Below are 27510 nucleotides of genomic sequence, written 5' to 3'. Positions count from 1 at the left end.
CTAGCCGAGCCTTCTAGGGACGCCGATCCAATACCACCAGTGACTGAGGAGGAAACAGCTGAGCTTATAACCATCATGAGCAACAACAAGGCCCCGGGCGATGATGGTATCAATGCAATTGCATTAAAAATGTTACCACCTCCAAGCATTCAGCTAATTACGAGGATCTATAATAGATGCTTGGAGATAGGGTACTTCCCGTCCACATGGAAACGTGCCCAGGTAACTATGATACCTAAGCCCGGGAAACCCGAAGCAAACCTTTCGTCCTACCGACCAATAAGTTTGTTACCAACGCTCTCCAAAATACTTGAACGAGTGTTTTTAAGCAGAGCACTGCCAGTATTTGACGAGGCTGGACTGATCCCTGACCACCAGTTTGGCTTCAGGCGGCGACACGGTACGCCAGAGCAGTGCCATCGGGTAGTGCAGTGCATCCTGGACGCGTTTGAAACCAAGAAGTACTGCATGGCCGTCATGCTGGACGTGAAGCAGGCGTTTGACCGAGTCTGGCATCCCGGTATTCTATATAAATTAAAGACTGGCCTACCCCGACCATACTTCCAGTTCCTAAAGTCGTTCTTGGAAGACCGTAAATTTGCTGTTAGATGTGGCGAGGCCATCTCCGGTATTAGAGAAGCTCACGCTGGTGTACCCCAAGGCAGCGTTCTTGGCCCGTTGATGTACAATGCTTACACGGCCGACCTCCCTGTTCTTCAGAGGCCTGACCTGCTCGCAGCAACCTATGCAGACGACACCGCCTTCCTTACCACCGCCGATAGCGCATTGGGGGCAGCCGATACGATGCAATTGCAGCTTGACTTGCTCAGCGACTGGCAAAAGCGATGGAACATTGCCGTCAATAATGAAAAGTCCACTGCCTCCACATTTTCTCTCTGCAAAGGCAACTGCCCTCCAGTTAACCTTAACGGCTCTCCAATCCCACAGGTAGACAATCCCAGGTACCTGGGATTCACCCTAGACAGGAGACTCACCTGGAAGCCCCATCTGATTAAGAAGAGGAAACAGGCTATTCAAAGACTTCGATCCTTCTACTGGCTTATGGGTAGGCGATCGAAGCTGAGAACTTCCACTAAACTCCTCATCTACAAGGCAATAATACGCCCTATCTGGACGTACGGCATACAGCTCTGGGGAACTGCGAGCAAGACGAATGTCCGAACTATGCAAGCTTTCGAAAATAGAGCCCTTCGAATCGCCACTGGGGCCCACGTCTATCATGACAATCGCACCATCCACGAGGTTCTCAATTTCCCTTGGGTCAAGGACGAGATACAAAGAAGCAGCGCACGTTACATGCAGAGGCTTCATAATCACCCGAACCGGTTGGCCAGCTCCCTGCTGGACAGCAGCGAGCAACCCAGAAGACTTAAAAGGACACACCCGCTGGACCTCCCCTTACTACTCTAATTTTTTTTTTTCTACCATATTAATATTTAAAAATATCTATACGTGAAGTTTACGTGATAAAATTTAATAGTTGTCCCTAATGGACAGTTTTAAATAAACATTACCCTGCTATTACAAAAAAAAAAAAAAAAAAAAAAATTTGGAACCGATTGGATTAATAGTTTTTGAGTAACCTCATGCGCCAGTCGTAAAAACACTGTTTCGAGAAAACGCGTTTAAAGTTTTGAGATGGCTCTCGCCGTCGCCTGAGGCTTCCACCATAAATCGGCTATATTTTTAAAAGTTTTTGAAATATTTACTTGAAATTTTCATGGAACATTTTTGAATAGTTACAAGTTCGAATTAAAGCATAGTATTGATTTATATGCTTGCCATTTTATGGCATTAAAATGCCCCTTCGGGACGGCCAAATAAATCTTCCCCAATTTCCTGGATGGAAGTAACTTAATACAAAAAAAAAAAAAAATGCCCCTCGTGGGTCAAATCTCATATTATGGGCTTCGTCTTGACCGCAGAAATTCATTTTAATTTGTCCTGGCGCGTCGAAAATGTTTCGGGCCGACTATTTTTTTGTTTGGTCAATTGACCCTCCATGTCACACCTATAAAAATAAATTGAAATATTTATTTTAACACCCCGAGAGCAGCTGTTTATTTTTTTTGATCCGGCAACACCATTAAAATCGATAACAAAAATTTTCGTCAACTCAGTACCCGCAAAATCCAGAAGGCAAAAATTTCTTCTTCTTTCCTTTTTTACACCGTTTTTTTTATATGGAGTTTGACAGCTGTCACTCGTTGGACAGCGGATTTTCGTCAACTCAGTACTATGCTTAAATTAAAAAAAAAAAATCGATTTTTTAAAACCGAGAATGGGGGGGGGGTCCCCTTAAAAACCCTTTACTTTTTAATTATTTAAATTAGGAAATCAAAAACGTATTAATGTAGTCTTTTTTATGCCACGATTTCTATTGTGGAATTAAACGTGGGATTTATTTTTTTCTGTTATTCTGTTCCATTTATTTTCTGTTATATAATTTCCTCTTGAGTATGTATAAGTTTTTGGTTTGCATACAAGCCAGACATTAGCTAAGTTGGCAGCACTGAACCAAAAATTAAATTTACTTTCGCAGAAAGTGTAAATGTGTTCTTATCCAACAGTATTGTCTCGTTAGACTTATATTGAAACGGTCACTTTTATCTTCCTTGTGTAATCGTTGATTTAGTATTTTACAAAGTACATTGGTTAAAACGTGTAAGTCGATATAGGTACGAATAAAAAAAAATTTGCGTGAAAAATATTCATATATTTTTTTCATATATTCATATATTTATTTTTACCCTTGAATGTTTAAGAAATTGTTTGCATGTTAAAATTTGTTTATTTTTTATAAATTAAAGCGTGTGTCGGACACCAAACACAAATTTAAAATAAATATGTACATACCTCTGTTCCTAAACATAACTAGTGTATGATGAACGATATTGCCAAAACTTTAAATATAGATGTTATAAAACATTTACCACAAAAATGGTGTACACGATCCGTTGATAACCATAACTACATATATGCACTTTTTTGTAAATGTTGTTTATGCGGTATGTGCATCTTATAACTACATACGTACGTTTCAATACTTTCGATTTAAATTTTAGGTTAGGTTCGTTGGATTGCTTTGCAAAAGAATCTGTACGCACCAGAATATTTAAAATATTGTAAAATCGTTTTGAACGAATGTTTTAAGAAACATTAAATTTTTCTACTCTTAAATTGGTTATAAACTATAAAAATAGTGTTTCAATATATAGTTATTAAACTTTTTACTGTATTCCCGATCGGTATGCTGATATCAAATAATATTAATGTTTTTTAATGATCCTTGAAATTAGCGTCAACATATAAAAGAAAATAAGAGGCTAAGGAAAATGACAGACTCGATGAAATTTGGTCCGGGATGGTTGCGTAATATGTCATCTGAGCCCGCAGGCTCTTCCAATGTTTACATTGTTAGTAGTGGAGGACAAAATAGCTCACATGTTGTGCAAAATATTAATGCATCATCAGCGGCGTCGCGTAATCTCTTCCCTGAATATCGATATGGTCGTGAGGAGATGCTGTCATTATTTGATCGGAATTGTTTGTTGCCACAAATACTTCCCTCTTTTAAAAAGCTTTTTATTGAGAAGGTTCAATATCCACTTGCGCTGACACCAAGCTCTGACGAGGATAATCTATCTTCTGCAGGGAACAACGTAAGTTCTTATAAATTTTGGTTTTCATAATGTTGCATAGTTTTTATTTTACAGTCCCGCCCAGGATGGCTGCAACGTTCTTCGGGCGGGTTTGGAACGGCCTCCCGTGGTAATGGACGAGGAGGGACAGTGGATCGGGGGCGGACGCGGGGAAAATCCTATCATTCTATATATCAGCGACCTGGGATTCCATATGATGAATGTTTGACACCTTTACCTACAAAGGTAAATTAGATAAAGTAAAATTTATATTTCGTAAAAATTTTTTTTTATAGGCTGAACGTAATTGGTGTGATCGTAACGGAACGGGTGAATCAGTAATGGGTAATTCCGCTGGTGGATTGGGGAGTTTGGATTGGAGTATTACACCAAGCTCAAGTCCGCGAAAAGAGTTTTCCAGCCATCGTAGTACGGAGAATTGGAGGCGAACACGTCAAGAGGACGGATCTGGGGATGGCCCTTCAACAAGCGGTAGCTTTAGCGGCTCGGATATTGCCGGGTGGCGAAGTAGTGCCGGAAGTACTGCTTTTAGTGGTTCTCATCGATGGGGTAAATATTCCCATTTTTGAAAAAATCATATTTAAAATTTTATAATCGAAAATATCATATAATCAATGATAAAAGTTATACCTGTATAGTCTAACAGGCGCGACACAGAAAATCAAAAGTGATTCGGTAAAATGTTAAGCTCCAATTCACTGAAACAGCTCTAAGACACTGCACTCATAGAATCTAAAAGTGCCGTGCGTATAAATTTATTTAGGACCTAATTAAATTTTATAGGTTGCGGGAGCAAAGGAAAACCCGGGTACCGGGTGTAAAAAACCGAAAAACCCTGGCATCACCGTAAATCTAAATCACTTTCAAAACTAGTTATTTGGCTTACAGTATAAAAGGGAAGTGATTTAACTAGTGTTTTAAAAAAAATCCTCCCTTTTTTCCAATAAGGTTCAAGGAATATGTTATTTTTAACGCAGTTTAGTCACAAATTCAACACTCCTTACGGATCAGCGGCAAATACCGATTAGGCAATTCCTAGCGCTTTGCAAAGTTTTTTGGAACTACGTATTCACCTTCGACCATTCCATTCAGGCTCAGCCTTACATTTACAACCAAGCAGCCAATTGTATGTTTTGCTTATCTTTTTCTAAAAGTGCTTTATTATCAGATCTTTTTAAAGCCGTTTATTCGCCAGGCCACGATGGAATACCAGGGTGTGTTCTAAAAAACTGAGCCGAAGCAATTTCCCCTCATGTGGAAGGATTGTTACATTATTGCTCTGTATGAAAAACGGAAAAATGAGTGGCTATTGAAAAGCTTTTTGGAAATAGAATTACTAAAATTAATTATTTGCAACATAATTTCTCCTCGCCAGCATGGATTTGTTCAGCGCAGCTCCACGACCCCATCTTGTTAGAGATAGCTTCTTTTGTCATGGATTACAAACCGGGGCTTAAAAACAGATGTCCTTTAGACTGACTTAAGGAGTTATATACAGTTGTACCGCACAAAAAAATGGAATTTTATCGATTTTTTTCGACACCATGGAAAATGTTTATTTAAAATGTTTTATCGACGTTGTTTAGTACATGTTTCTGGGTACTTATTTAAATTTTTTTTAAAAAAAGGGTTAAATAATAAAAATGTTATAGCCGAATTCCAAGATCGTCTTTTTTCGATGGTGTCTTGCTGTGGACATCATAACCCGAGAACGGTTCATCCGAAGTCCAAAATTCAAAAAAATTTAGTTAGTATATTGTATTGCCTAGTCCGTAAACGAATGATTTGTACAAAATTTGTACAAAATACCGACGGTTTTAACAAAAAATGTACTTTTTCAAGGTATAAGATTCTCGATTTTTATGCTCTAAAAAATGAGTTTAAAAAAAATTTAATCAATCACAACTGTATATAACCCCTTAAATAAGTCATTTTACTGTGTTCCCATTTTCTTTTTTTAAGTCAACTCAGTCTTTTGGGTTTCCCGTCTGATTTTTATACCCTTGCAGAGGGTATTATAATTTTTTCCAAAAGTGTGCAACGCAGTGAAGGAGACATCTCCATCTCTGTTTCTACGCGAACTAGTCTCTCAGTTTTAAAGCTATCGTCTTGAAACTTTGCACACACCCTTCTTTTCTTTGCACGCAGTATATAAGTCGGAACAGCGCGGATCGGCCGACTGTATCCTATAGCTGCCATATAACTGATTGATCGGAAATGGTATAACTTTGGTGTTTTTAAAGTTAGAGAGTTCAAATTTTAGGTGAGAGCTAAAAAAAAGAGAGCTATTTTTGGTAATATAATACGACATGCCAAATTTCGTAAGGATCGGCCGACTATATCCTATAGCTGCCATATAACTGTGAACGATCGAAATGGTACTTGGTAGAAGTATCAACTTTCATATTTTTGAAGATAGAAGTTTGGGACTTTTTTTAGATTTTGTATTGTAAAATATTGGATTATATTTTCCTATTCCCATAAGGATCGGCCAACTATATCCAATATTTGCGATATATATCCGGTTTTAACTGCAAGGGTATATAAACTTCGGCTCTGCCCGAAGTTAGCTTTCCTTTCTTGTTTTTTTTCAAATTGAAAAAATATCCTTATTCTTAATTATTATTATAAAAATTGAAAAAAAGAGTTATATTTCAATTTTTGTCATAAAAATCAACAAATAATTTTTATTTTATAATTTTTATTTTAAAAATTATAACAATTACGGTCCCTGGTTAAGTGTAATTTCTTGTGCTTGAATTTGCGGTTTTCCCGCTTTGAATTTGAAGACAACCTTCTTTCGCAGCTACATCTCTGGCACGATACCTGTTCTATTTTTCCTATTACGTAGGAGGTATTTGTACTGACTCGAGTCCCCCTAACTGCGTTTCCAGGATTTTTTTCTGCTGAGAACACCATGGGAAATGTGCGTTTGTGAGGGCCTTTAGGGTTTCCTTGCTGGACGTGATCCAACTACCATCATAGGTTTTAATGTACCCTGCGTTAAGTGCAGTGGTACCGAGGACTTTAGTTGAGCTATACTCGCGCCCTCACAGTTCACACGATGCACAGACGATCCGCTGGTATGCAAGAGCGACCAAAAATGCTATAACAATGCTATTTTATAACAAAAATATAATGCTATTTTATAACAAAAATATAAATTTAACTAAATAATTTAACAAAAATATAATAAAACCTGTCTGGTGTGTAAGCTTCAACTGTACTCACGTACGATCGCAAGGCTGTCAGTGACACTTTTTTTCGCACATTTGTGTAAACCGAACCCTCATAAAGAGATCGATAAGAGAAACCGGCGCCGCTATGTCGCCACGACCGAAGAAAAAAATGCGAGTATCAAAGTCTGGGCAGCTGCCCAATAACAGCAACTATAACTTACTGCTCCAAACTGTTAAAGATAGAGAAGATGATAACGGAGACAATGGTACAGAACACATTGTTGAAAAATCAAAAAATTATGTACCTCCAATGAATTTTTTATAGCAGAGGTGGGCACGGCCCTATCTCGGGGGCATAGGAAATGCCACACACACACAGTATAAATGTGTGAAAGGTCATGCTCACAGCCTACTTTCTGCTATTCGTTACTAACACTAATGCGGTGAAATCATATCAATGTATTGGGGTGCCGACCACTGCTCTATAGAGAAAATTCAAATAATTTGCATTTCGTACAACGAAAGTGGACGCAAAAATTTCTTGCGACAGGGTCCAGCAGGTTCAAATTTTAGGTGAGAGCTATTTTTGGTAAAATAATACGACATGCCAAATTTCGTAAGGATCGGCCGACTATATCCTATAGCTGCCATATAACTGTGAACGATCGGAAATGACCCATCTTTGACCCAACTCGTGTTTTTGAAGATAGAAAGCTGGAACTTGGTACAGATTATATATTTGGTCAGTTGATCCGACCTACCAAATTTCATTAGGATCGGCCGACTATGTCCTATAGCTGCCATATAACTGAACGATCGAAATGGTACTTGGTAGAAGTATCAACTTTCATATTTTTGAAGATAGAAGTTTGGGACTTTTTTTAGATTTTGTATTGTAAAATATTGGATTATATTTTCCTATTCCCATAAGGATCGGCCAACTATATCCAATATTTGCGATATATATCCGGTTTTAACTGCAAGGGTATATAAACTTCGGCTCTGCCCGAAGTTAGCTTTCCTTTCTTGTTTTTTTTTTCAAATTGAAAAAATATCCTTATTCTTAATTATTATTATAAAAATTGAAAAAAAGAGTTATATTTCAATTTTTGTCATAAAAATCAACAAATAATTTTTATTTTATAATTTTTATTTTAAAAATTATAACAATTACGGTCCCTGGTTAAGTGTAATTTCTTGTGCTTGAATTTGCGGTTTTCCCGCTTTGAATTTGAAGACAACCTTCTTTCGCAGCTACATCTCTGGCACGATACCTGTTCTATTTTTCCTATTACGTAGGAGGTATTTGTACTGACTCGAGTCCCCCTAACTGCGTTTCCAGGATTTTTTTCTGCTGAGAACACCATGGGAAATGTGCGTTTGTGAGGGCCTTTAGGGTTTCCTTGCTGGACGTGATCCAACTACCATCATAGGTTTTAATGTACCCTGCGTTAAGTGCAGTGGTACCGAGGACTTTAGTTGAGCTATACTCGCGCCCTCACAGTTCACACGATGCACAGACGATCCGCTGGTATGCAAGAGCGACCAAAAATGCTATAACAATGCTATTTTATAACAAAAATATAATGCTATTTTATAACAAAAATATAAATTTAACTAAATAATTTAACAAAAATATAATAAAACCTGTCTGGTGTGTAAGCTTCAACTGTACTCACGTACGATCGCAAGGCTGTCAGTGACACTTTTTTTCGCACATTTGTGTAAACCGAACCCTCATAAAGAGATCGATAAGAGAAACCGGCGCCGCTATGTCGCCACGACCGAAGAAAAAAATGCGAGTATCAAAGTCTGGGCAGCTGCCCAATAACAGCAACTATAACTTACTGCTCCAAACTGTTAAAGATAGAGAAGATGTTAACGGAGACAATGGTACAGAACACATTGTTGAAAAATCAAAAAATTATGTACCTCCAATGAATTTTTTATAGCAGAGGTCGGCACGGCCCTATCTCGGGGGCATAGGAAATGCCACACACACACAGTATAAATGTGTGAAAGGTCATGCTCACAGCCTACTTTCTGCTATTCGTTACTAACACTAATGCGGTGAAATCATATCAATGTATTGGGGTGCCGACCACTGCTCTATAGAGAAAATTCAAATAATTTGCATTTCGTACAACGAAAGTGGACGCAAAAATTTCTTGCGACAGGGTCCAGCAGGTTCAAATATTAGGTGAGAGCTATTTTTGGTAAAATAATACGACATGCCAAATTTCGTAAGGATCGGCCGACTATATCCTATAGCTGCCATATAACTGTGAACGATCGGAAATGACCCATCTTTGACCCAACTCGTGTTTTTGAAGATAGAAAGCTGGAACTTGGTACAGATTATATATTTGGTCAGTTGATCCGACCTACCAAATTTCATTAGGATCGGCCGACTATATCCTATAGCTGCCATATAACTGAACGATCGAAATGGTACTTGGTAGAAGTATCAACTTTCGTATTTTTGAAGATAGAAGTTTGGGACTTTTTTTAGATTTTGTATTGTAAAATATTGGATTATATTTTCTTATTCCCATAAGGATCGGCCAACTATATCCAATATTTGCGATATATATCCGGTTTTAACTGCAAGGGTATATAAACTTCGGCTCCGCCCGAAGTTAGCTTTCCTTTCTTGTTTTTTTTTAAATTGAAAAAATATCCTTATTCTTAATTATTATTATAAAAATTGAAAAAAAGAGTTATATTTCAATTTTTGTCATAAAAATCAACAAATAATTTTTATTTTATAATTTTTATTTTAAAAATTATAACAATTACGGTCCCTGGTTAAGTGTAGTTTCCCGCTTTGAATTTGAAGACAACCTTCTTTCGCAACTACATCTCTGGCACGATACCTGTTCTATTTTTCCTATTACGTAGGAGGTATTTGTACTGACTCGAGTCCCCCTAACTGCGTTTCCAGGATTTTTTTCTGCTGAGAACACCATGGGAAATGTGCGTTTGTGAGGGCCTTTAGGGTTTCCGTGCTGGACGTGATCCAACTACCATCATAGGTTTTAATGTACCCTGCGTTAAGTGCAGTGGTACCGAGGACTTTAGTTGAGCTATACTCGCGCCCTCACAGTTCACACGATGCACAGACGATCCGCTGGTATGCAAGAGCGACCAAAAATGCTATAACAATGCTATTTTATAACAAAACAAGAAAGGAAAACTAACTTCGGGCGGAGCCGAAGTTTATATACCCTTGCAGCTAAAACCGGATATATATCGCAAACATCGGATATAGTTAGCCGATTCTTATGAAATTTGGTACGTTAGATCAACTGACCAAAAATAGAATCTGTATTAAATTTCAGCTTTCTATCTTCAAAAAAACGAAAGTTGGGTCATTTCCGATCGTTCAGTTATATGGCAGCTATAGGATATAGTCGGCCGATCCATATGAAATTTAGTACGTTGGATCAACTGACCAAAAATAGAATCTGTATTAAATTTCAGCTTTCTATCTTCAAAACAACGAAAGTTGGGTCATTTCCGATCGTTCAGTTATATGGCAGCTATAGGATATAGTCGGCCGATCCTTATGAAATTTGGCATGTCGTAATGTTTTGCCAAAGATAGATTTCGTGTCAAATTTGAATTCTCTAACTCTAAAAACACCAAAGTTATACCATTTCCGATCAATCAGTTATATGGCAGCTATAGGATATAGTCGGCCGATCCGGGCCGTTCCGACTTATATACTGCGTGCAAAGGAAAGAAGGGTGTGTGCAAAGTTTCAAGACGATAGCTTTAAAACTGAGAGACTAGTTCGCGTAGAAACAGACAGACGGACAGACGGTCAGACGGACAGACGGACAGACGGACAGACGGACATGCTCATATCAACTCAGGAGGTGATCCTGATCAAGAATATATATACTTTATAGGGTCGGAGATGTCTCCTTCACTGCGTTGCACACTTTTGGACAAAATTATAATACCCTCTGCAAGGGTATAAATATAATGCTATTTTATAACAAAAATATAAATTTAACTAAATAATTTAACAAAAATATAATAAAACCAGTCTGGTGTGTAAGCTTCAACTGTACTCACGTACGATCGCAAGGCTGTCAGTGACACTTTTTTTCGCACATTTGTGTAAACCGAACCCTCATAAAGAGATCGATAAGAGAAACCGGCGCCGCTATGTCGCCACGACCGAAGAAAAAAATGCGAGTATCAAAGTCTGGGCAGCTGCCCAATAACAGCAACTATAACTTACTGCTCCAAACTGTTAAAGATAGAGAAGATGATAACGGAGACAATGGTACAGAACACATTGTTGAAAAATCAAAAAATTATGTACCTCCAATGAATTTTTTATAGCAGAGGTCGGCACGGCCCTATCTCGGGGGCATAGGAAATGCCACACACACACAGTATAAATGTGTGAAAGGTCATGCTCACAGCCTACTTTCTGCTATTCGTTACTAACACTAATGCGGTGAAATCATATCAATGTATTGGGGTGCCGACCACTGCTCTATAGAGAAAATTCAAATAATTTGCATTTCGTACAACGAAAGTGGACGCAAAAATTTCTTGCGACAGGGTCCAGCAGGTCCCAGAGCAAGTTCTTGCTCTCTTTTTTACGCTCATCGTTCGTTCATTTTACGCCCATATTCTCACTGAATGCTTTCTGTTTCTCACTCTCTGAAAGGAGCGCGATGAAGAAGATTGGTCTGCGCTTGGATTGATCTTTGTATGTATGCGTGTCACAGATTCACATACGATTCACATACATTTGTGTTCACACATACATGTGTGCGTGCGATTTCGTTTCGAAGCCAGCGCACACAATTTGTGATTTTTTAACAAATTTGAATTTGAATTTTTGGAAAAATTCGGTTATTTGTTATTGGGTGAAATGACGAAAGAAATTATATTAAATTTTTAATATTTCAGGATACATTTTACATTAGGAATAAAATTAAGTGTAAGCAGTAAAATGTTTTGTATATATATATTTTTACGAATCATTAAAAATCAATATAGTACTGAGATAAGGACAGTGTGTATTTCAGTCGGAGTCTTTTAAAACGCCGATTGCTTTTAAGTTTTTGTTGTTCTGCAAGAGGCTTGTGCATGCCTGCTTTAAAGATGGAACGATATATATATATATAATTATATATCTTCTTCAAAATAGTTTGAAAAAATATATTTTTATTTGAGTTCCGGTTTTGATACAGTGTAATTCTTTCAAATTGCTTAGAATTTCAGAACAACTGCTTAGGATGTTAGAAATTTAGAACTAACTATCTTTAGCGCTCTAGGTCCTTTTTATAGCGCTCCTTCAGCTACCCTTGCTGAAGCTTTTTGCAGATCAAAGCTCGAAAGAAGCTTTTCTCTCTAAGAGGCTTTGTTTTCTGAAGAGAATAGATTGAGTCGGAACCTTTTACTTGAGGTGTCAGTTGACATGGAAGGCTTTGGGTCTCAATTAATCGAGGTGACAAGAAAATGTGAAGTGGGTTCCCATTTAAGAATGTTTTGATCTGTTTAGTTTTAATTCACTTAAAAGGAGTGAGAAAGATTTGAGTCGGGATTTCTGTTTACCCAAATATTGTTTTGGTTTTTAATCTGAAGTGACTCTTAGAAATTGGAAATCTGAAATGAGGCTGTTTTCAGCCGAATTGGAATAATTAAATGCTTGTTTTTACAAAAATTTGCAGCTGCGTTACGAATTTCAATACAAAAGGCTTCAGCTTCGGTTTACAAAATTTACTGATATACACTTAAAGAAATTTTGTTGATATGTTACTATATATATATTATATATATACATATATAATATATACATATATATACATATATAATATATACATATATATACATACATATATACATATATATATCGTTCCATCTTTAAATAATATATATATTATATATATAATATGTATTATATGTATCGCGTAAGAAAAAGAGTAAGAATTCGCTCTGGGGCCTGTATGAAATGGGTTGTCTATATGCTGTATGGTTAGTGATAATAGGTGCCTGATTATCAAGCCTTTAAAAACTCCCTTATCGGAGCCCCACTTCATTCGGGCGGCAAAGAGTTAAAATAAGAAAGAGCCCGCTCAATCGGCTCATTAGATAAAAGATAATTGGCCCTGTGATACTTGATCAGAAAGAGGGGGCAAAGTTAAGAAAATCCCTTTAAGGAACATTAAAATTGACCAGTAAAAAGGGTAACCAAGGCAGCGGCTCTGTGAAGGTATGAAGGTAGGATCACTCAACCTTAGAGGCTGAAGAGCGAATTTTAAAAAAGAGATCACTTACTGCAACGGGTAAACGGACACTTCGATATGTTTAATGGGAGCAAATTACGGAAGCACCATGACTAAACTCTGGATATAGCCTCCTGTAGCAAGTAATTGTCACTCATGGAACCAATGGCCTTATAGATTTTAAGGTCATCCGCATACATCAAAAAGTAGGCATGATAAAAGCATGAAAAGATGTCATTAATAAAGATATTAATTAGGAGAAATCAAAGAGAGCTGCATTGTGGAAGACCAGAGAAGAGGACAAATGGACTTGAGATAGCGTCTCCAATAGAAACGTGGCAAGGCCGATCTGCCAGATAAGACTCGAACCAACTTAAGGGGTTATATACAGTTGTACCGCCCAAAAAAATGAAATTTTATCTTTTTTTTTCGACACCATGGAAAATGTTTATTTAAAATGTTTTATCGACGTTGTTTAGTACATGTTTCTGGGTACTTATTTAAATTTTTTTTAAAAAAAGGGTTAAATAATAAAAATGTTATAGCCGAATTCCAAGATCGTCTTTTTTCGATGGTGTCTTGCTGTGGACATCATAACCCGAGAACGGTTCATCCGAAATCAAAAATTCAAAAAAATTTCGTTAGTATATTGTATTGCCTACTCCGTAAACGAATGATTTGTACAAATTTTGATTAAAACAAGAAAGGAAAGCTAACTTCGGGCGGAGCCGAAGTGTATATACCCTTGCAGTTAAAACCGGATATATATCGCAAACATCGGATATAGTTGGCCGCTCCTTATGGGAATATGAATATATAATCCAATTTATTACAATACAAAATCTAAAAAAAGTCCCAAACTTCTATCTTCCGATCGTTCAGTTATATGGCAGCTATAAGATATAGTCGGCCGATCGTTATGAAATTTGAAATGTATTATTTTGCCAAAAATAGCTCTCATGTGAAATTTGAACTCTCTAACTCTAAAAACACCGAAGTTATACCATTTCCGATCAATCAGTTATATGGCAGCTATAGGATATAGTCGGCCGATCCGGGCCGTTCCGACTTATATACTGCGTGCAAAAGAAAGAAGGGTGTGTGCAAAGTTTCAAGTCGATAGCTTTAAAACTGAGAGACTAGTTTGCGTAGAAACAGACAGACGGACAGACGGTCAGACGGACAGACGGACAGACGGACATGCTCATATCAACTCAGGAGGTGATCCTGATCAAGAATATATATACTTTATATGGTCGGAGATGTCTCCTTCACTGCGTTGCACACTTTTGGACAAAATTATAATACCCTCTGCAAGGGTATAAAAATACCGACGGTTTTAACAAAAAATGTACTTTTTCTCGATTCTCGATTTTTATGCTCTAAAAAATGAGTTTAAAAAAATTGAAAATCCTTCGTTTAAGGACTAGCTATTATCATAATAAATAAGTGGTCAAAATTTGGTGTTGATCGGATTAATAGTTTTTTAGTAATCGTGTCCACCGCAAAGGTAATTTCGAAAAAACAAGATTCTGAGATAATCGCGTTTAAAGTCTCAAGTTTGTTCAAGTTGGATGTGCAGGTAGTGCGCTATAAATAGCTACAACTTCGATTCTAATGCTCCGATCGTTATGAATTTTTGTGCAAGTATTCTCAACAATATACTCAACAATATATTCTCAACTTAAAGAATATGCAATAAAAAAAAATTCGATTTTTTAATCAATCACAACTGTATATAACCCCTTAAATAAGTCATTTTACTGTGTTCCCATTTTCTTTTTTTAAGTCAACTCAGTCTTTTGGGTTTCCCGTCTGATTTTTATACCCTTGCAGAGGGTATTATAATTTTATCCAAAAGTGTGCAACGCAATGAAGGAGACATTTCCATCTCTGTTTCTACGCGAACTAGTCTCTCAGTTTTAAAGCTATCGACTTGAAACTTTGCACACACCCTTTTTTCCTTTGCACGCAGTATATAAGTCGGAACGACCGGAATCGGCCGACTATATCCTATAGCTGCCATATAACTGAACGATCGGAAATGACCCAACTTTCGTGTTTTTGAAGATAGAAAGCTGGAACTACAGTACAGAGTACAGATTGTATTTTTGGTCAGTTAATCCGATCTACCAAATTTCATGTATAAACAAGAAAGGAAAGCTAACTTCGGGCGGAGCCGAAGTTGATATACCCTTGCAGTTAAAACCGGATATATATCGCAAACATCGGATATAGTTGGTATATAGTTAGTATATAGTTCTACCAAGTACCATTTCCGATCGTTCAGTTATATGGCAGCTATAGGATATAGTCGGCCGATCCTAATGAAATTTGGTAGGTTGGATCAACTGGCCAAAAATATAATCTGTACCAAGTTTCAGCTTTTTATCTTCAAAAACACGAAAGATGGTTCACTTCCGATCGTTCAGTTATATGGCAGCTATAAGATATAGTCTGCCGATCCTTATGAAATTTGGCATGTCGTAATTTGTTGCCAAAAATAGCTCTCATGTCAAATTTGAACGCTGTAACTCTAAAAACACCAAAGTTATACCATTTCCGATCAATTAGTTATATGGCAGCTATAGGATATAGTCGGCCGATCCGGGCCGTTCCGACTTATATACTGCGTGCAAAGGAAAGAAGGGTGTGTGCAAAGTTTCAAGACGATAGCTTTAAAACTGAGAGACTAGTTCGCGTAGAAACAGACAGACAGACGGACAGACGGACATGCTCATATCAACTCAGGAGGTGATCCTGATCAAGAATATATATACTTTATAGGGTCGGAGATGTCTCCTTCACTGCGTTGCACACTTTTGGACAAAATTATAATACCCTCTGCAAGGGTATAAATATATACCAAAATAAATAAATATGTTTATTCGCGCCTAGTTATTTTTAAATCTAGTGACCCTCAAGGAAGCCATCTTGGAAGACGTTAAGCTTTTTCTTCCATATAAACTACATAGTTTCCAATCTAGACTTCAATTCATATTGGATAACTTTAAAATGTTGAAGGTTTTCTAATTCTCTATTTATTCTTTAATAATTGTTAAAGCTTACTTTGAGATAAAAAATACTAGTTTTGTTGTTGTCATGCTTGTCAGATTCATTTTTTGACAATTCAGTGGAGTTAGGGATTTAGACATAAAATAAGATTTTACAAATAATGATAGAGTTTTGGAGGTTAGGAAAATTAAACATAAAATACAGAAAAATATATAAATAATCATTTTTCATCTTAAAAAATTGTTTATTTTTCTTTTTATACCCTTGCAGAGGGTATTATAATTTTGTCCAAAAGTGTGCAACGCAGTGAAGGAGACATCTCCGACCCTATAAAGTATATATATTCTTGATCAGGATCACCTCCTGAGTTGATATGAGCATGTCCGTCTGTCCGTCTGTCTGTCTGTCTGTTTCTACGCGAACTAGTCTCTCAGTTTTAAAGCTATCGACCTGAAACTTTGCACACACCCTTCTTTCCTTTGCACGCAGTATATAAGTCGGAACGGCCCAGATCGGCCGACTATATCCTATAGCTGCCATATAACTGATTGATCGGAAAAGGTATAACTTTGGTGTTTTAAGAGTTAGATTTGACACGAGAGCTATTTTTGGCAAACCATTACGACATGCCAAATTTCATAAGGATCGGCCGACTATATCCTATAGCTTCCATATATCTGAACGATCGGAAATGACCCAACTTTCGTGTTTTTAAAGATAGAAAGCTGGAATTAAATACAGATTCTATTTTTGGTCAGTTGATCCAACCTACCAAATTTCATAAGGATCGGCCGACTATATCCTATAGCTGCCATATATCTGAACGATCGGAAATGACCCAACTTTCGTGTTTTTGAAGATAGAAAGCTGGAACTTGGTACGGATTCTATTCTATATTCCGGTTTTAACTGCAAGGGTATATCAACTTCGGCTCCGCCCGAAGTAAGCTTTCCTTTCTTGTTTTTATCTGCTATTATTAACACAATTCATGAAACGAAACTAAAAAATGCACATCGCGGTATTTGTCCATTCTTGATGATATTCTTGATTCAAAAAAATTGAGTTAGTATATTGTGTTGTCTAAACCGTGAACGAAGGATTTTTAAAAATTTTGATTAACAAAAAAATGGCGACGTTTTTAACAAAAAATGTACTTTTTAAAGGTATAAGATTTTCGATTTTTATGCTTTAAGCATTTAAAATGCTTCAAAAATTGAAAAATTGAAGATTATAATTGAAAAATTGAAATCGTTCACGGACTAGCTAATATCATAATAAATAAGTGGTCAAAATTTGGTGTCGATCGGATTAGTATTTTTTTAGTAATCGTGTCCGCAAAGGTAATATCCCAAAAAAAAAGATTCTGAGATAATCGCGTTTAAAGTTTCAAGTTTGTTCAAGTTTTATATGCAGGTAGTGCGCTATAAATAGCTACAACTTGGGTTCTAATGCTCCGATCGTTATGAATTTTTGTGAGGGTATTCTCAACAGTATTCACTTAAAGAATATGCAATATCGATTTTTCATCTATCACAACTGTATATAACCCCTTAAAAAGGAGGAATGAATACCTAATTAATAAAACTTGGCCAGAAGGGCAGCATGACAAACTTTGTTGAAGGCTTTGGAGAAATCACTGTAACTGGCATCAACCTGAAATCGGTTTTCAAAAGCTTCAAAGCAGTGCTTAGAAAAGACCGCTAAATTAGTTTTAGTGGACCTCCCAGGCAAGAAACCATGCTGGTTGGGCCATATAAAATGAGTCAAAAATTTCAATTTTATAGTAACTATCCGCTCCAGTATCTAAGCGACGTTGCAAATTTTGGCTATAGGTCGATAGTTGGTAGCATCATACCTACTGCCACCTTTTGAATAATAAATACCTTTGTGAATAAGCATGATAGAAGTAATCTTCTACCGATAGGGGAATCTCCCAGATGAGAGCGAACAGGAGAACAGCAGTAGAAGGGGAGTAGAAAGGGAAGCGATACTTAAGAAAGAATGGGGAGATACCATCCAAGTCAGGTATGTGTGACTCGGTAAACTGTTCTGTGGCTTCAACTAGGTCATAGGCCAATATGTCCATATTACTCACATTGAGAAAAGGCTCAATGCTAAGAAAAGTTTCATTATCACTCCAAGGAACCGTCGGCTCCAAGTTAGAGGCAAAGTATTTTGCAAAAAGTTCCGAAACGCCTTGATCCGAGTCGGCTGTTAAATTACCATAAGATACGGATGAAGGTATGTCCGATGTTCACTTTTCGCTGTTAACAAACCGCCAAACAGCTTCGACATCGGATATATACTGGTTGTATAGAAAGTTATTAAGGAATTTAAATTTTCGCTTAAATTGACGGTACAGCTCTCCTGCTTGAGGCTCCCCTGTCTTTGTAAATCTTTTGTAATGCTTATCCCTTCTATTCTTTAATTTCTTTAATCCTTTTGTATACCAGGGAAGCTTATAAGATCCCTCACTGAGGCATTATTATCAATAATATTAAAAAGGGAAACCAAGAACTTAGTATAAGTTGAATAAGTTGTTTGAAAAAATTTTGCGAATAGATCGGCAATGGCCTGATCAGAGGGGTCGCAGATGAATTTTCAAACGAAAGCAGAGGTGGAAAAAATACTTGTTTACTTTTAGTGTTTAGTAAGTTATAAAACGGCTTTGGATCCTGAAAAAATTTTATACGGCAGAGGCGAATATAATTCCTCTAACATTCAGCGTTATGTACGGTAAAATTTGACCGAGCTAGTAGGTATCTTAAAAAATCTATACTACTGCAGGTTTCTTTTTTATATTTAAGTAAGGGCTGATTTTAGTATTCTTTAGGTTAGTGAGGCACCTTGTAAACCAAGGAGGATTTGTTGAAGTGGACGGATATTTCCATGGCACACATGAGTCACAAAATATATTTACAGTACAGTAAAATTTTTCTAAGGTGATATTCAGATTGGTTCATGCCAGAATATAGGACCAATCATATGTATCGATAAGGTTATTAAGTTGGTGAAAATCAGCTTTACGGAAACAGCGAATCGTATTTATCACGCATGGAAACTCCAGATCGATACCAGAAATGGTTTCGATTGAAACCTCAAGCGTGGGGTGATATGGATCCTCTGGGGTTGAAAGGGGGAAAGCCCTGGGCAGAGTGGTACCATCAGGATCATGCGGTGAAGTCATGGTGCGTGATAAGTGATAAAAATGGTGAGTTATCGACATTGCACCACTTTAATTCTGGGATATTAAAGTCATCCACAGCTACAAGCTGGTCACGATTAGTCCGATAAGATTAAAAACTGATTGAATAGCGGACAAATGATGCCAATATGTGGGCGATGCGGACGAAGGCTGTATATATGAACATGTAATGTATAAAGATGTCGCGGACAAAAAGATTTCAATGCAAATAAATTCTATATCACCAAACTCTTCTGATTTCACCTCTTCAGAAGCAAGTTGGGAGTCAACCGAAATGAGGATTTAAAAACATTTTCTAAATAAATTATTTGTTTTTATAAATTATAGAACTTTAACTATAAATTATGTAATGTAATTTATCGTTTTTTATTAGTTCAATTTAACCTAAAATCTGCAGCCGTTCAAATCAATGCCGAATATGCAAGTAATCAAAGCTTAGCAAGAAAAGCTCCGAGCAATGCAGTTGTCTAATATTACGTGGGCAAGAGGCTATGCGGGGGTAACAGCAGTTCTACGAAAGCTCCCAAAAGAGCATGCGATAAAAATACCAGCGCTGATAAATCAGCCGCTTCTCATCCATTTTTTTATTCAGTTTTGTCTTTGACTGCTTGGCCCAACAACTTTTTTGAACTGGCGCTACAACGAGACTTATGTTTTTGGAGGCGGGAGTGGGCGTGGCAAAATTTGAACACTACTACTGCCCTGTGCGGATACCATGCAAGTTAAATTTCCAAATCGGATGGTTTGGAAAATGGTATTCATATGGCTATAAAAATCGGTCCATTTGGATGACATTTGGCATCCGCAGTTTTTTAGAAACAGAAATTTGCAATTTATAGGGGCGCAAGAGGGATGGACGGACAGGCGAACATGGCTATGATGCTGATCTCTGACTCTGCTTATGATGCTGATCACGAATATACATATATATACATGAATATAAATATATATAAACATGTATATATATATGGGATCGGAGATGATTTCTTTTCTATGTTACATACATTTACACTACTTCTATGTACCTTTTGTACTCTACGAGTACCGGGTATAAAAATTCCAAAGCATCTCCGACGAATCAGTTATATGCCAAGTTGCGTTATGAGAATTCTTAAAAGTGTACTCCCAATTTTGCATAATTAGAATGGAACTGTTAGGAGGAGCGTCAAATAAAGTAGATGTTACTCCAATGAGTTCCGTTTCAAAACTGTTTCTTTGCGTCTATTAACAATTGGGGGGGAAAAATAAAGGGTCTCGATGGATCAAATGTGATTAGGAGCGTCAATAATATCTGGTGTTCCTCCATAAAATGATGTAAAAGTATCCGCCCTTGATGCCGCCCTTGATGATGGTTATTTTTTCTGCCGCTGATTTTGTTCTACTAGTCGATGGTCCTGCCGCAGATGTTGGTCATGCCGCACACTGGGGCGGAATCCTAAAAAAAATGCCTTTAAATCAACGCTTACTTCGATTGAGATTAAATTCGGTATCCTTACGTTTTTTGGGTCACTGATCGCGAATCTGAAGTCAAAAGTCATAATCAAATACTTGAATGAAGTATTGTCCAAGACAATACTCCATGAATCAAATATTATGTACTGTAGGTGGCATGTAGTACCATGGGTATAAAGAAACGAAATATCTAGCAGCATCAAGTGCAAATATCCTGTATTTTTCGGGATCTATGTCAATCCCACTCGCCACAGCTATCAATATAACGTGGAGTTTTTTAATTAAATCCATATCTACATTAGTAATTTGTGCGGATAACTCTGGATTTTGGAAGAAACGCCTAGCCGTGATTCCATCGTTAGTATTACCAAAACCCGGCTTCGGTTTGTCCACAACTAGGCCACATTTTTCCCTAAACTCTTTTTGTATACGAGCTTTATTTTCAGCAACGAGTTGTTTCTCATTTTTCCCACGAGCTTGCCATTTTTTTATAGGCAGCTTATATGCTAAATGCAGTAGATATTCGAAGCATCGAATCCAACCCTGTAGAACCGACAGACCAAATTTCAAATTATCTGTCTTCACTTTCCTACATACAATGTTATCTATATCATTGAAATCTTTTGAAGTTCCACCACACAAGAAGCATTTCATAGTTGAAGTTGTTTCTGTAAGGGTATTGCACACCTTCCCATCCACCATTGATAAAATTAGGTTATGACGAATTTTTAATGTTTTTGAACCGCTACTTATGACGCTTTCTTGAAGACTCGATATTTGGATTTCCAACTCACGATTTGTCTGAATGGACACATCAACAGATTCCTTCTGAAATTCAAATCTTATTGGTCTACAATATCTTGTTGACGCAAGGCTTGGGTTTTGCCATATGATAACATCCTTAGCCATCAATCGAAGCGGTACGAGACAAACTTAGATATTAGACACATTTCCTGAAGTTGGTCATCACTCAGGGTATTTATGATAGTAATCAATTTTTGACATAATCTCATAAAAGTATGGTCTAACAGAGATTGCAGTTTTACTGAAGCGCCAGTTTCAGTTACAATAATATCTGTTGGATAGCAAAGTTTTTTAGCTCCTTGAACTGCGTTATATGAAGGGAATTTTTCAGGATCACTTCTTCTTATCACATCATACTGCTCGCGAGATAGTTTAGCTTCTATCAGGACAGACAATTCATCCTCAGGAGACAGTTGCTCTTGTGGTTTTAGAGATTTCTCATAAGCTTTTTTTATAACACTTAGCACGTTCTGGATGGTCAGAAATATCTTTAATAAGCTTTGAAGCATCCACTTGACCTTCAGCTCGTAAATTCATACAAGTCGCGTAAACCAACTCTGTGGTAGAACATGATTCACGTAATTTTTTAGTCTTCAAACGTTTAGTTTTTTGTAAAGAGTCCTCAATAGATAATAGGCCTCTTTTACCTGGTGAATTTATAGTACTCGGAAAAGTAATTGATTTTTCAAGCCACTATTATATTTTTCAAATTTTTCTTTTATTCTACTCGCTTTGCACCATTTTGACTTATACTGGAACTTGAAACTACTCAATTTATTTTTTATATCCTTGACATGACCACTTGTTCGTTTTTCTATCTCTCTTACCAGAGAACGGCACGGGTGACACTTTTCGACACCCTATGCATACCCATAAAAATTTGTGTGCGAGTACCACTCGCCACACAAAACAAAAAAGGCAATACCGACACACACAATTTTTGGATGAGTCAAAAGTGTCTATTGCCTTTCTAGCACCCATGATTTTGTGCCTATGTGTCTTGAGACGCAAAACACCCGAGTGTTTTTCGGTCGCTTGTTCGGATCATACCAGCCACCCTAAAAAAAAAGTGGAAAGAGAAAAATGGTAAAAAAAAATGATCGTTGAAGATTTTGTCCTTTTCCTTTTCTTTCCTTTCTGTCCTTTTCTAACTACCTAAGCGTCTAGACTTCGTGCACGGGTACCTAGAACATACAAAAGTAAAAACAACAAACAACTTTTTTTGTGCCTTTCTTCCATCCATCCGTTTTTTATGTGTGCCTGCGATCCACCCATCCGTTTTTTTGTGTGCCTGCGATCTACCCACAAGAAACTTACTGGGTAAAAAAAAGGCAAGCATCCGAAATCATGGGTGTTTCCAGACACCCGAAGTTTCGTGCATGGTAAATACTTATGCACAAAACTTTGTGCATGAAAGACACTCGGGTGCCTAAAATACCCGGTGTTTTCGTGTGTACTCATTGTGCGAGTGGCAAGCTGCCGTTCTCTGTCTCTTACCAAAGACATATATTGTTTCTCGAAACTCTTCTCGCCAGAACTGGACATTATATTTAAAAGTTTTTTCCTTGTAATGCATAATGTATAAGAAGACATTTCTGAAAGAAAAATTATCTCGGATCCTGGTCGAATTTATACACGAAAAAAATTCCGATCTCATAAGAACTTATAAAAGCATGTGTTTCCCTGGCCCGCCAAATGAGAATATGAATATATAATCCAATTTATTACAATACAAAATCTAAAAAAAGTCCCAAAATTCTATCTTCAAACACACCAAAGTTGGTATTTCTACCAAAAACCATTTCCGATCGTTCAGTTATATGGCAGCTATAGGATATAGTCGGCCGATCCCTACAAAATTTGGCATGTCGTATTATTTTGCCAAATATAGCGCTCATGTAAAATTTGAATTTACATGAATTTACTCTCTCACTCTAAAAACACTGAAGTTATACCATTTCCGATCAATCAGTTATATGGCAGCTATAGGATATAGTCGGCCGATCCCGGCCGTTCCGACTTATATACTACGTGCAAAAGAAAGAAGGGTGTGTGCAAAGTTTCAAGTCGATAGCTTTAAAACTAAGAGACTAGTTCGCGTAGAAACAGACAGACGGACATGCTCATATCAACTCAGGTGATCCTGATCAAGAATATATATACTTTATAGGGTCGGAGATGTCTTCTTCACTGCGTTGCACACTTTTGGACAAAATTATAATACCCTCTGCAAGGATATAAAAATTGCATCTAATATATGTACATATACATATACATATACATATACATATACATATATAAGATAAATAGGAGCGTGTGCTCCTATTAACCAATGTCCCGTAATGGCCTTGATCGCCAGACTACAGTCCTGCCTATTAAGGGCGATGAGCATCATTGACCTCTTCCCAGATCGGATGGGCCATATCATGCGGGAGTTCCTGCAGTTTTGGAGATTTCTCCATTTCCTCAGTGATGCGCGGTCAAAGTGATCCCTGCATTTTAGCCTACATGTAGCTAAGGGAATACCTACTCGTTCCTTCTCCGGTAGGAGAGGATTGGTAGTACCTGCTCTTGCTAGTTCGTCGGCGGCGCAATTACCCTCGTGGTCCCTATGTCCGGGCACCCATATAAGGTGGATGTCATGCTGCTCTGCCATCTCGTTAAGAGATCTGCGGCAGTCAATTACTGTCCTGGAGTTGGATGAAAATCCGTCAAGGGCTTTGAGGGCCGCTTGACTGTCTGAGAAGATACAGATTGTGTCTTGATTTCCAATAAGTGCTGGGGATCTGAGTGCTTCTCCGATAGCTATTACTTCTGCTTGAAAACACTACAGTGATCGGGGAGTCTGAAGGACTCATTTAAACCCAGCCGTTCGCAATGGAAACCGCCTCCCACCTGGCCATTCAATTTTGAACCGTCTGTGTAAATATGGAGGGAACCGGCTGGTCCCGGGATTTGTGTGTCCCATTCCTCCCTTGTTGGAATGTAGACCTTGTATTTTAAGGTGGGATTATCGACAGGTACGCAGTAGTCTGTAGACCCCGTTGGCGTGCAGTGATGTAGATCTAACTTGGTATGTCAGTAGTCAGTCCATTTCCATGTGCCCGTCTCTCGTAGCCTGATTGCCGATAGCGTGGCTATCTTGACCCCCATTATCTCTACCAGTAATAGGTTGAGTATGAAGTCTAGTGCATCCGTCGGTGTGGTACGTAGGCTGCCTGTGATGCAGACCTCCGCCATCCTTTGCGTTTTCCTAAGCTTCTCCCTGATTGTGGAGTTGGTGAGTGCAGGCCACCAGACCACCACTCCGTAGAAAAGGATGGGTCTTATAACCGCTGTATAAAGCCATCTTACTATTTTTGGGGACATTCCCCATTTAAGGCCAATGGCTTTCCTGCAAGTATAGAGCGCGATTGTAGCTTTGTTGGCTCTATCCATAGTGTTTGATTTCCAGTCCAGTTTCCTGTCTAGCGTAATCCCTAGGTACTTGGCGCTATCGCTAAGAGATAGTGTTTCTCCTAATAGTTTTGGAAGCCTTAAGTTTGGTATTTTGTACTTCCTGGTGAAGAGGACGAGCTCTGTTTTGGATGGGTTCACACCTAGTCCATTTCTAGCTGCCCATGTTGAGAGGACCCTAAGTTTGTCCGTCATGCGGTCACATAGAGTCTGGGGAAATTTTCCTGAGAAGGCAATTGCGACATCATCCGCGTAAGCGATAACTTTGCAACCACCCCCTTCTAGGGATCGTAGTAGGCTATTAACCGCCACGTTCCAGAGTAGGGGTGAGAGTACGCCTCCTTGCGGGGTGCCTCTTCTGACGTATCTATGAATAGATTCTCCTCCTAGTGACGCCTCAACAGTCCTGTTTACCAGGATCTGCTTAATAAGGCGTACGGATTGATTATCTATTCCTAGTTCTGTCAGCGCATTGGTTATCGAGCTTGGTAGGATGTTGTTGAACGCACCTTCTATGTCTAGAAAAGCAATGAGTGCGTATTCCTTTTCACTAAGTGCTTTTTCGACGAAAGTAGTGATTTCGTGGAGTGCCGTTTCCGTGGATCGGCCCTTCCTATACGCATGCTGTGATCCCGAGATATTATCTGGGTTGATAGTCAGATTAATATGGAGGCTGATTAGTCTCTCCATTGTCTTGAGAAGGAAGGACGACAGGCTTGTTGCTCTGAAGTCCTTAGGGGTGCAGTGAGATGGTTTTCCCGCTTTGGGTATAAATACGACTTTCGTCCGCAACCACCTTGCGGGTACGATGCCTATCCTGAAAATTGCTGAGAAAGCTTTCTTGACCCAAGACCTCAGATTGGGACCGGCTTTAATTAGTTGAGCCGGGACAATGCCATCTGGGCCTGGGGATTTGAAGGGCTTGAAGCTATTTATTGCCCAGCTGAAATACCTGTCACTCAATAGGTATTCAAGTTGGTTAGGGGGGGAGGGGCTATTCCCTTGTGTCTGCATTTCCAGGGTTGTGTCTTCTCGAGAGCATCCCGGGAAATGTGTCTCTATGAGAGCCTCTAGGGTTTCTTTGCTGGACGATGTCCAGTTACCTTCTGAGGTTTTAATGTATCCTACATTTGGTGCAGTAGTTGCGAGGACCTTCCTGAGTCGGAAGGCCTCTTATGTTTGCTGAATGTTCGTGCAGAACTTGGCCCAGGCATTCCTTTTTGCCTTGCGAAGGTCTTTGTTATATTGCCTAAGGTCCGCTTTATACGACTCCCAGGCTGTCTCCGAGTTTGTTTTGCTGGCATAATTAAAGCCCCTGCGGGCCTTGGTTTTAAAGGGCGCAAGTGTTTGCGACCACCATGGTGGTTTCTTTGACTTGCTATTGCCCGATCTGCTTTTGGGACAAGCTTTGTTGAATGCCCTGGCGCACGCTGCCGTGAGCGTGTCCACCATGGCATCTAGGGCTTCCCTGCTGTCAACGTCCCCTGTTGGAGGTCTCCCCAAGGAACTATCTAGTTTTTTCCTGTATAACTCCCAGTTCGCTTTTCTTGGGTTGCGTACCGTTAGTCGATTAAAGTTCTCGAAGTTGACCACTAATTCTATGTTTCGGTGGTCCGAGAAAGAGTGTTTCTCTAGGACTCTCCAACTACAATCCTGTCTGCTAGGGATTCAGAGTAAAGAGTGACGTCAAGTACTTCCCTTCTGTTCTTGACTATGAAAGTGGGTTCTGTACCCCTGTTACCCGAAGATTGACTCACCCTTCTCGTTCGTGTCAGTGCTTCCCCACTGATGATGATGGGCGTTAGCATCGCAACCCATGATCAGGTCGATCTTGTGCTTCCTGCTGTCTTGCACCAGCTGTTTGATTAGCGGGTGCGGGGGGAGGGCCTCCTGGTCGTGGCCCATATACGCCGAACATATCCATAGAGGGCCATTTGTGCTCTCTATGGCTGCGGCTACGTGGTCTTCATTGCTGAAATTGGGTAGCAAAAAGAGGTTAAGGTTATTTTTTGCGAGGATGCAGGCTCGCCTTTTACCTGTAGTATCGGCTTTGCAGAGCCTAAACTCCGACGCCCCCAACCCAAGAATCCTGTCTCCAAGGTCTCCAAGGGTTCCTGGATGAGGGCCACATCAGCTCCACTCTCGGCGAGGTGGAGTAGGAGGGCAGCTAACGCCGCTTTACTGTGATGGAGATTTATTTGCAAGATCGTCAGGGACATTCTTACAATTCTCCACCACAGTAACTTCTGCCTCCGTCTCGGAGCTCAGCAGAGATTCCTCCTCCATTCCGACTCCACTAAGTGCCCTTTCCAAGTCGCTTTCCTCCGAGGTGTACCCCTCCAGGATGTCCTCCTCTTCATCCGACATTCCTTCCGGGTGCCCCTCTTCGGTCGGCTCCTCCAAGTCTGGCTCTTGTGTGTCAGCATTCAGCCCGATACCTCCTGGCTTGGCCTTCGCATCGG

General features: G+C 38.7%; 1 protein-coding gene across 5 annotated transcripts in view; it reads left to right on the top strand.

Annotated features, from left to right (window-relative positions):
• Nucleotides 1-2598: 2598 nt before the first annotated feature.
• Gyf (GIGYF family protein Gyf) overlaps nt 2599-27510 on the top strand; it is a 34799-nt gene continuing 9887 nt past the window's right edge. For 2 of the 5 annotated variants that reach the window (XM_043213546.1, XM_070282313.1), the window contains exons 1-3: nt 3321-3683; nt 3738-3908; nt 3959-4232. In XM_043213546.1, the coding sequence (XP_043069481.1) occupies nt 3357-3683; nt 3738-3908; nt 3959-4232 (772 nt within the window). In that variant the 5' untranslated portion in view covers nt 3321-3356. Of the gene's footprint in view, nt 2700-2872; nt 3030-3320; nt 3684-3737; nt 3909-3958; nt 4233-27510 lie in introns of those variants that run through there. The other 3 variants (XM_043213548.2, XM_043213547.2, XM_043213545.2) reach the window with 3 other exon arrangements.

Source organism: Drosophila bipectinata, chromosome 4 (genome assembly GCF_030179905.1).
Source record: "Drosophila bipectinata strain 14024-0381.07 chromosome 4, DbipHiC1v2, whole genome shotgun sequence".
Taxonomy (NCBI): domain Eukaryota; kingdom Metazoa; phylum Arthropoda; class Insecta; order Diptera; family Drosophilidae; genus Drosophila; species Drosophila bipectinata.
This window is presented reverse-complemented; position numbering and strand designations above follow the sequence as displayed.